General features: G+C 34.8%; 2 protein-coding genes, 1 non-coding gene and 1 pseudogene across 4 annotated transcripts in view; 1 reads left to right on the forward strand and 3 right to left on the reverse strand.

The window, feature by feature from the left end:
* The window catches only part of LOC104750166 (mitogen-activated protein kinase 2), a 6,369-nt gene extending 4,790 nt beyond the window's left edge, over window positions 1-1,579 (reverse strand). The window contains exons 1-3 of one of the 2 annotated variants that reach the window (XM_019238605.1): window positions 1,382-1,579; window positions 612-1,048; window positions 362-531 (exon numbers count right to left, since the gene is read on the reverse strand). In XM_019238605.1, the coding sequence (XP_019094150.1) occupies window positions 362-531; window positions 612-1,034 (593 nt within the window). In that variant the 5' untranslated portion in view covers window positions 1,035-1,048; window positions 1,382-1,579. Of the gene's footprint in view, window positions 1-41; window positions 532-611; window positions 1,049-1,381 lie in introns of both variants that reach the window. The other variant, XM_010471920.1, reaches the window with a different exon arrangement.
* On the forward strand, window positions 1,710-1,791 carry TRNAS-AGA. The gene has a single exon. It is a non-coding gene; the product is annotated as a tRNA-Ser (tRNA).
* Window positions 2,186-5,893, reverse strand: LOC104750167 (E3 ubiquitin-protein ligase SPL1-like). The gene is made up of 11 exons (XM_010471921.1): window positions 5,465-5,893; window positions 5,331-5,374; window positions 5,111-5,232; window positions 3,466-3,561; window positions 3,229-3,369; window positions 3,072-3,137; window positions 2,892-3,004; window positions 2,678-2,809; window positions 2,546-2,585; window positions 2,338-2,426; window positions 2,186-2,237 (listed from the first exon to the last, which is right to left on the reverse strand). The coding sequence occupies exons 1-11, from the start codon at window positions 5,536-5,538 to the stop codon at window positions 2,186-2,188; spliced, it is 969 nt and encodes a 322-aa protein (XP_010470223.1). The 5' UTR covers window positions 5,539-5,893.
* The window catches only part of LOC104753482, an 18,929-nt pseudogene continuing 17,250 nt past the window's right edge, over window positions 9,228-10,906 (reverse strand).

Below are 10,906 nucleotides of genomic sequence, written 5' to 3' on the forward strand. Positions count from 1 at the left end.
GTAAGGATGCTGAAGTGCTTCTGTGACACTAATCCTTTTAGATGGGTCAAGAACGAGCATTTTCTGAAGCAGATCGATGGCTAGAACGTTCGCATTAGGGTAAAGACGAGAGAATGATATCCCTGGTGAGTAAGGGAGTGATTCTATGTATCTTTTGGCTTTAGGGTTATCTATAAACTCGAGATCTTCCTCTCTCTGGCTCCCCAAAATGTTAATGATGAGTTTAATCTGGTTAAGACATTCTGTTCCCGGGAATATAGGTTTTCTTCCAAGAAGCTCAGCGAATATGCAACCGACTGACCAGACATCAATGGAGGTTCCGTAGTTGTCACAACAGAGGAGAAGCTCTGGTGCTCGGTACCATCTAGTCACAACATACTCAGTCATGAACTGACCTTTAGTGTTGCTCGTCCTCGCTAGCCCAAAATCACATATCTTTAAGTCACAGTTTGCGTTCACAAGGAGGTTACCAGGTTTTAGATCCCGATGGAGAATGTTGGCTGAATGAATATACTTGAGCCCTCGAAGCAACTAAGCAAAAGAAAGAAAAACATAAGCAAACTTCAAATGCAAACAATGCACACTAAACGTAAAAGCAAAGGGAAACAAACCTGGAACAAGAAGTATTGGCAATGGTCATTACTTAACACTTGAGACGACTTGATTATCTGATGAAGATCAGTATCCATGAGCTCATAAACAAGATACACATCTTTAAAGCTTCTCTTATGATTAGCCATCATAACATCTTTAAGAGAAATCACATTCTCATGTCGAAGATGACGTAGAAGCTTAAGCTCCCTAAGTGTCCTCAACGCATCAATCCGATTCTCAAACACATTGTGGATCTTTTTGATCGCTACTCTCTCATTACTCTCTCTGTTCACGGAAGAGCAGACTACACCATACGCGCCTCGGCCTATAGGTTTGATAGGCACGTATTTGGTATCGATCTCGAAAAGTGTTTGCCACATTGAGAAGTAATGTTTCCCTTGGTTCCTTATCCCATTTGGTGGATCAACCGGAGTCGCCATTCTTCTTCCTCCTCCTTATAACACAAAAAATGGACGAAAGATCGAAACTTTTTTTTCGGAATTCGAACATCCAATAACCGATCTAACAAAATTTGAAAGTATACAGAACACAAAAGCTTCAGCAAGTGACAATGAAAGATCAAATTTTTTAGTTTTGATCTTATGGTTGTCTAAGCTTAAGTGTATAAAATCTACTGATTCAAATCATTCGAATGAATGTACAAGTTTTAGATTTCACTAATCATCAAAAAGCTTTTGTTAAAAGAAAGGAACAATAAATAGAAAATGAATCTTGATCCGATGTTGAGAGTGAGCTGGAACGATCTGAATTTGCAGAGAGAGCTTACCCGGTTGGGAGACGAATCAGATTCGTCGGTGAGACGATCTCCGGTGAGATTTGAGCGGAGAGGGAGAGAGGAAGTTGGAGAGATTTGGGCTGGTGAGAGTGAGAGATTTGGTCAACGCTCTGACCGTTGACTCTCTAGTTTCTCGTTCATTACCATTTAGAGGATTGATTGATTAGTTCCAGACTTCCAGTTGTTGTGTCTGGTTTGTTTCTCTTTTGTCTGTGTCATTCATTAATAAGTTTGGGCTTAATTAAGCCCAATTTGATTCCATTTAAACCAGTACTAAAACTTGTTTAAATACATTTAATCAAGTAGTTCAAAAAATAAGGTGGACGTGCCGGAGTGGTTATCGGGCATGACTAGAAATCATGTGGGCTTTGCCCGCGCAGGATCGAATCCTGCCGTTAACGTCCTTTTTAACTTTTTATATTTGTAAATAGAGAAAAACAAGTGACTGATACATAACGGAATGCATATTTTCACAAACCATTAGCTATTGTCTTTTTTTTCCCTTCAATACAAGCTTGAAGTTTCATATGGATTTAGATGATTAGATCACATTTTATATTAGCTTTTGTCCCTTTCGTTCAATCTCGATCTACAATGCAGAACTGGTTCTAGTTTGAATTCAAAATACAAGGCTTTATATATACAAGACTAATGAGATTGTTTGCTGGTAAATGGTTTTGGTAGATCGGAAGTGTTTAGTCCAATGTCCTCAGTCCTCCAAAGGTGAGACCTCAGTTTTGTCTTTCAATGGCGGTAAATTTTCAGAACTTGTTCTATTCGTTCCCGGCAAAGAGGTCAGGTCCTCAGTTGCGAGGCGCATGTTATGCAGCAGCACATATGACCACACCTACAAGTCCAAACCAAACAAAAAGAGGAATCAAAAGCTGCCATGTCTGATCACTGAGAGAATTTCAAAGAGTTTTTACAAGTAAAAGTCGTGCCCTTACTGAACAAAAGCGGTGTTATACTTCCGGTCAAGGCAAACCACACAAATATCAGGTGTATCGCTATCTCTGCTTGTACCACCAAAGCTATTCTCATGTTTCCTTATTAATCCTAATAAGAAATTCTTGTAAGCAGAGCAATTCCAAGAGTATGCAGGATAAGGTATCACATGTTACTTCAAACTCTAATGAGTTACCTACCTCTAGTTACAGGTTCGGCTCTCCTAGGAGTAGGAGCTGTATCAACAACTCTACAACAAATTGCTCAACACTTAACTTGTGATGACTAATTATTTTAAATTTATGTGACTTTGGTTAAGCTGCGACATACCTATCTAGTGACAACTTCGTCTGCCGCTGCCGCAACCTTCTCTCTCGAATATATTCAATACTCTTTAGAGTATATTTAATCACAGGCTTTGTAAGAAGAATCACACCAAGAACAGTTAAACCCATGGAGGCATACTTAAACCTCCTGCCAAAAAAATACATATTTTTAGACTTTTCAATCATAGTTTTCGAAGAAAAGAATAGACAAAACAGAGAAAAGAAACAACCTTGACCATTCTCCCAATTTAGAGAAGAGCTGATCGAGCGGTATATAAGAGACGTAGAAAGGTCCTTGCTCAGGTTTTTGAATCCTGACATTCCCCATGTCATCTTTAACAGCCTGTTAACATGGCCGTAATCAACACAACAAAACTGAGATGTAAAACGTATTTTGATAAAGGACATACCTCACCAACAACTGTAAGCGGTGTACCAATTGGGACAATACGCTCAATGCGTCTTACCCCAAGTATCTGTAGACAATAATGGTGCCACAACATATTAGCATCGTCCAAACAAAAGCAAATCAATGAAAAATGGAAGGAAAGGAAAAAACAAAAAGACCTGAAGGCCTTTAAGATAATCCAACGTTCTTTGAACAAGCGATACCGGCTCTGACTTTTCGAATACATCACTTCCAACCGTCAACGCCAAGCCTATTTCACCTTGAGATACAGCTACATCCACACAACCTGTCCCATCTTCCTATCAATCGAACAACCAATGGCTTTAGTAAAACACTTTCTAATCCATAGTAGGTTGGCTTATCAAACTCAAACTCAAGATCAAACAAACATATACCAGATACCACGGGAATTCCTTAGTCATGGGCTGCATAAATGTACTATCTTGAACCCATGAAAACCTCCAGTTACGTCTTAAAACCTGTTGTTCTGCCTAAGGAATTGATATGATCATGATACCATCTAAGAAGATCCTTCAGTCTTGTTCAACACAAACGAATTCAAAGATCAATTCTTCCAGCCAAACGACTATTTGGGATACATTCTTACCTCATTTAGAGCATATCTCAAAGTGGAATCAGTCCAATCAGAGTTCATATGAAGGAGTTGTTCATTTTACAAATCAAGTGAACTCATGGCTATGTGATTTGGACCTACGAGCATTCAACGGAGGATTACGACCAGGTCAGAAGTATTCAAGGTATGAACGAAACTGTTCTGGAATCTTGATCCACTACATAACCACGGAGAATTGGAATCACCTTAATATCAGTTCATATTTGAAAGATATAGATATTTCAAGTTAGTGGATCTATCCAGTTCCAGTTTCACGTTTGAGCCAAAGATCGTGTTACACATACCAACTCAGCAACAATTTCGACATGAAATAAGTTGGAGGATGTCGATGGATCTCGTATGTTTCTAACAAGTACAAGAAAACAAGATTTGGCCAACACACCACAAAGATACGCTTCATTTTCCAAAGGAGGTCAATCTAGTTCTTCACCTGTCCAACTGGTTTAGGAGCTTCCAGAATTATGTTTGGCAAACAGGAGCTGTTTCTACTAAGACCAAGGTGAACAAATCATACAGCCCATGTTGTTTCTCATCAGCAAGTTGGAAAGAATCAAAGTCAAAGAAGATCAAGGATGCACTTAATGGGTCAATTGAAGAGCTTATGGCCAAAGAGAGCATGAGAAACCCTATTGGGGATGTTGTCTATCAAGTCCAGTCCACTTTGAGCCTAATACAAGCCCAATAAAGCCCAAAATAATCACTTTGTTTTGTGGTCAAAGAAGAGTGACGAAAATAAGAGATACATGCACCAAAAAGTCACTTTGGAGGGAGGGAAACATGCACCAAGAGTTTGGTCTTCATTCAACTTAGTATCTTTAATGTTTTAGTTTCAAGAATAATCAATACTTGGCTTTGTGACCAAGTTTTCTATCTCTATATAAACACATGTAATTTCATTTGAGAAAATCATTCAATCAAGAAATCTTTTATCTTTTATTTGAGAGTGGTAAACTCCTTTGTTCCTTTGGAACTTGTTCTTTCTCCTTGGTGGGTTATATCAAAGAGTTTTCGGTATATCAAGTGATTCCACATCACTTGACGTTGCCATTCACTAGCTGAGGATTGAAGAGTCGTTACAAGAGAGTCTAGGGCACGAGGATTTTCGGGATTCGTCTCACGCCTTGTCGTCTGTCTCCGCGAAGCTTCTATCTAAAGTTCCACCGCCTTGCTTTGTTTGGTTTGTTTTAAGAGAGTTTGGAGCATAAGGATTTTCGAGTTTATCTCACGCCTTATCATCCAGCTTCGCGAGCCATCGGAGTTCTAGGATTATCAGTCTACCTACCTTAGAGCGTCGATTCCTTGGAAGGATCACATCAGGAATCATTGTTAATTAAAGTGAAAGATTAATAGATTATCTAAAGGCTTTTACAATCTCTAAGGTACGGTTCATCCAATTTCATACATACCGTTTTCTTGACAAAAACACCGAGTAGGTCGCTATGGTCACACTTAATAGGTGTCTCAGAGCCAACACTTCCTGATACTATGACCAAAGGTAACACCTTGCTCTCTCCTTCTACCAATTGTTCTGTAGAAAAATCGAAAGATTTATACCAAAAAAATAATCAAAAAACCCCTAAAAATTGAATTGCAGAACAATACAATTGTCTCAAGGAACATACATACCCAAATCCTTGAGGTTGTAAACCTTAGTGATTGATTTGACAACTCTGTCTCGCACAAAAGAGGTAGAGAAGAACATTATCACCGAACAACAAAAAAAGTTACAAGTGATGGCAAAAACAAAAAAAGGCCCTAACCTGCCTGTTCTCCGGCTGAGAAGATAAAGAGCGACGCCGCCTAAGCAACATGTAAACCCAGCCAAATGTATCATCTTCTTCCACCAGGACACACTGATCCCTTTACGAAAATCACTATTTGTCGGCAGTTTACTTCATTCGTTCGTCGAGAAATTAGAAACCGATCAAAACTTTAAGGGAAGAGTGAAGTCGAGTCGAGTGATGACGATCATATCGCATCAGTCGCCAAAATAGGGATTAATTGTTAATTAAGTCCTAAACCTTTTCAATATGGCAAAACAATCCCCAATTCCTTTTTTCCCCATCTAAATATTAAAAAACAAAAAACTAAATATTGCTGAAATATATATACAGCTTCGATTGGTATTTGGTAACCATGATTTAAGAAAATAACAAGGAAGAATGTCACATTCTTTTCTATTCCTCAAAATTTTTAATATTGTTTCCACATCATTCTTCTCTATTCCTAAAAAAATAAGGAAAAATAGAACAAAAATATTCTCACCAAAATTGATAAGGAACAAAAAAACAAAATTTAAAATTAATTTTAATTTTAAATAAATAAATATTATGTATATTAATAATATTTCAATCCTATAATACAATAATTTCCATATTTTCACAATGTATTGACAAAAAAAGAATTGATAAAAATTTTATGTTAATTAATCTTAAGAATTTATTTGATAATTATATGAATAGTAAAATAAATTTAAGAGATGTTTATATCAGAAATAAAAACTATAAAAAGATAAATGACTCTTACAATTTATTGTAGGTTAATATTAACATTAAATATATACATTTTATTCACATTTTTTTTAAATCAAATGGAAAATTCATTATATATACATTAATAGTAAATAAAGTAGTATTAGTATTTTTCATTAAAATTATATTTATTTAATATTTAATATATTTTTCAAAATATTGTTATTGTTTGGTTACCATTTATTAGTTTGTTCTTTTTGTCTTCATCTATTCATTTCATTCCTCAAAAATTATTTATTCCAATTCTCCATTATTCTTTTACTCATTTTATTTTTATTCTTCTAGTGGTTATCAGAAGAAACCATATATTGTTTGACCAATAGTACTAATTATTTTGTTCCCAAAAACACAATTTCGCATAAAGACATCCTAATTGAGAAAGTAATTTAACTTTTAGATTTAGTGGAGTAGCATTGTTTTTAGTAAATTACTATAAGACTATGCATATATATATTGGTTTAAAATTATACAACATCCTATTTACACCTTTTAAAAACTCCACATCATATCCTCTTTCTTCTAGGTCATAATTCAATGTATATTCAATAATTCCCTATAAAATTATTTACATTGATTTTTTTATTCGAGACCCTCTTATTCTTTCCTTTTTAGCACTCCAAATCATCTTCTCTTTCATCCACCTAATAATTCAACATTCATTCAATTTCTATCATCTACTATGGATTTATTAATAAAATTCAACACCTTGCTCCATCAATCTATTTAATTATTTATTTTATATGTTAAAATGAAATGAAACAAGTATCTCTTTATATTGTATGTAAAACAAGAATTTTTTATGTAAATCAAAATAAAATAAAAAATTTGATTACTATGAAATAAATGATGTCAAATAGTTATGATGAAGCTATAAGTATAAAGAACTTTAATAACTAATAATAATGCACTATGTGTCCTAGTGGTCTTAGCTTTTGTTTGTTGAATTCTTTTAACATGGTTTAATCCACATAGATTTTTTTTTTCATTTTTCAACACCTTCATTGTATGAATTTAATTGATGAATTAAGGATTCAACACCTCCATTAGATTATAGCTTTGAATGGGAAGACAAAAAAAATAGCAGATCATTCCTTTAATGTAGTCCTCCTATCATTAAGTTACCATTCAAGAAATTTTTTACTTTTAAATGTTAATGCAGATGAACTGTGTGCAGTTCATATTTTTTTTTGTCTTTTTGTGGTAAATGCAGGAGAAATACATGCAGATCTGGTCTACAGTTTTTTTGATGTAGTTCACTGTTGATCTGCACTTGAACAACCAAATATTTGATCTACTTTAATTCTGCTTGATCTGCTTGAACCACTTTATCTGCTCTGCCTGATATGCTTTCTCCATTCAAAGCATATGTATATTATTTTATGTAAAATAAATAATACAAGAAAAATATGAATTTTTTTCCTATGTTCAAATCAAACGGAACAAGTCTCTATCTATAGAGAATCAAAAATGATGAATTTTGATATAAATTATTTATATATTATGAAATAATTGAGTTTTAATAATTGAGATGAAAAGAATAATATCAAAATATTTATTGGCCAATAAAAATACAACACATAGCAAAGAGTACTCCACCCAACCAAAATTCAAGGTGTTGATAAATTACAACTCCCATTTTGTCACATCCTTAACCACATTTTTTAGACTATGTACAATGATGCTTTTGAAAATATTATTTTAGCAGTTGGATGACTCAAATGACCCTGTTAAAAAAATAAAAAGATGAGGTGGATTAATCACAATTGAGTTTGCTTAACATGTTCCAGACTTTCTTATGTTCAGCATGCTCGAGATAGTTGCAACATGCACTATTCATAGTTCTGTACACATATGGAGCATTTGGAAGTCAGCCACCTATATGGGGTTATGTGCGTGGAGAAAACTCTAAAAACAAAATTGTGTACTATTTGGAACACGTGGTGAATAGTGTACGTTTAATGTTAAGTGGTTTTTTTTTGCTAAAAGTAAATTGTTTAGATTGTGACATTTTTATTTATTTTTGTTGGTGTATAATAGTTTTAAAATTTTTATCTCCTCTTTATTTAAGATAAATTGTAATATAACAAAGATGTTTTATATATATATAATTTTTATATCAAAATTCATCATCGTTTTTACTATATAAATATAGATTTGGTTTATTTCATTTGGACATAAGAAAAAAAATCGTAAGTAGTCTAACAATTTATAAAAGCTTTGATATTACTATTATGGTGTATAAAAGCTTGAAATTACTTGTACTATTTCTAAACCCTTTTTACCCTTAAAAGTGTGTTCATACAAAAACGAAATTACAAGTTATGTCATCAGTGCGAAATGCCATATATGCAAAAAATTCAGAAAAAGCTTTAGGGAAATGTGACTAATAAGTCTACCGCTTTAGTTATCTGGAAAGTCACAAATGATTTATGCAATATGCATTCTTTGTTTGCATTGATCAAAGAAACTGTGAGTTACTAATTATTGCTCATGAAGTCGGTAGGAAGAGGAGAAATGGAGCATCATATTAGAGGTGAGGCGGGAAACCAATTAAAATTTCTTCAATATAAGCTTGAAATTTCATATGGGATGAAATAATTTACCAATTAGGTCGCATTCTATTAGCTTTTGTCTCTTTCGTTCAATCACGATCTACAATGCAGAAATGGTTCTAGTCAAATTCAAAACACAAGGCTTTATATACAAGACTAATACTGGTAAATGGTTTTGGTAGATTGGAAGGTTTAGTCCAAACGTCTCCCAAAGTGGAGACCTCAAATTTTTTTTTTCTTCAATGGCAGTAAATTTTCAAAACTTGCTCTATTCGTTCCCGACAAAGAGGATAGGTCCTCAGATTCGAGGAGCATATTATGCAGCAGCACATATGACCACAACTACAAGTCCAAACCAAACAAAAAGAGGAATCAAAAGCTGCCATGCATGTCTGATCAGTTAGAGTTTCAAGACTTTTTACTAAGAAAAAGAAGTTCCCTTACTTAACAAAAGCGGCATTATACTTCCGTTCAAGGCAGATCACACAAAGATCAGGTGTATCGTCATATCTGTCTGTACCACCTGAGCTGTTCTCATGTTGCCTTATTAATCCTAGTAAAAAAAATTTGTAAGCAGAGCAATTCCAAGAGTATATATGCAGAAAAAGAATTCACATGTTACTACTAACTCTAATGGGTAGATATACCTCCAATTACTGGCTCGGCTGTCGTAGCAGCTGCATCAACAATTCTGCACAACAAATTGCTCAACACACACTTGGCTAAGAATGACTATTTATTTCCAATTTATTTGTGGCATACCTATTGGTTCTATTCAGTAACAATTGTCGCCGACTCTTTCTCTCTTCAATTCTCTTTATTTTATCACAGGCTTTGAAAGAAGAATCATACCAAGAATAGTGAAACCCATTGAGGCATACTTGAACCCCTTGCCCAAAAGATATTTTTTTAGATTATTTCAATCATAGTGTTGGAAGAAATAAATAGGCAAAACTGAGAAAAGAAACAACCTTGAACATTCTCCCCATTTAGAGATGGCCTGATCTAGCGGTGTATGAGAGACGTAGAAAGGTCCTTGCTCAGGTTTTTGAATCCTGATGATATTCCCCATGTCATCCTTAACAGCCTGTTAACATGGCCATAAACAACATAACAAACATGGGATGTAAAACGTATTTTTGACCGCTAACAGATAAGGACCCTAACTTCGACCATCAACTTGAAAACTAGTAATAGTATATATTACCTCACCAACAACTGTAAGCGGTGTACCAATCGGGACAACGCTCAATGTGTCTTACTCCAAGTTTCTGTACACAATCATGACGCCACAACATATTAGCATTGTCCAAACACAAGTAAATGAAAAGTGGAATAAGGTAAAAAAATGACCTGGAAGCCTCTGAGATAATCCAACGTTCTTTGAACAAGTGATACCGGCTCTGACTTTTCAAATACATCACTTCCAACCATCAACGCCAAGCTTATTTCACCTTGAGATACAGCTACATCCACATGACCCACTACAAGAAAACTCGCCATAGCCGACTACATTTTATGACTATTATTCAGTCGCTAAATTTAGCGACTATTTAGTTACTCCGTTACGATTAATTTACGACTAAATAGATACGATCGTACCGTGGTCGCTAAATTGCGACAACATATAGTAGTCGTCAAAGTAGTCGCCATTTAACGACTACTTTACGACTAATATATAGAATTATAAACGCAGTCGTAACCTTGTCGTTATATAGTCCCTCAGTTACGACTAATTCGGTAGACGCATACAAATCACCAATTAGGCGACTATATTGCGACAATATCGGCAGGTCGTACAGTTTGTCGCTTAGTAGTCGTTATTTAGCGACTATTATGCGACACTTTCGGCGGGTCGTAACGTAGTCGTATAATAGTCGTAATCTGCCGGTATTAAAAATCACGTTTATTTCGTTCGGAGGTTGGTGTACTTGTATTATGCGACTGATTTTTATTAGTCCCTTGGTAGTCGCCGAAATTGCCTATATATACCAGCTTCACCACTTCTTCTCTCCTCACTCACCATTTCTTCTCTTCTCACTCGATCAAAACAAACACATTTGTATAAAGTTGAAAAAAAAAATCTTCAAAAAATATATATATATATATATATATATAT

Source organism: Camelina sativa, chromosome 16, assembly GCF_000633955.1.
Source record: "Camelina sativa cultivar DH55 chromosome 16, Cs, whole genome shotgun sequence".
Classification (NCBI taxonomy): Eukaryota; Viridiplantae; Streptophyta; class Magnoliopsida; order Brassicales; family Brassicaceae; genus Camelina; species Camelina sativa.

Excerpts from the sequence above, each read along its gene's own strand:
- LOC104750167 (XM_010471921.1), bottom strand. The coding sequence starts at position 5,538 with ATGATACATTTGGCTGGGTTTACATGTTGCTTAGGCGGCGTCGCTCTT. Across the intron at positions 3,370-3,465 it reads AGGAATTCCCGTGGTATCTG|GAAGATGGGACAGGTTGTGT; the intron begins GTATATGTTTGT and ends TTCGATTGATAG. Across the intron at positions 3,005-3,071 it reads CGCTTACAGTTGTTGGTGAG|GCTGTTAAAGATGACATGGG; the intron begins GTATGTCCTTTA and ends CCATGTTAACAG.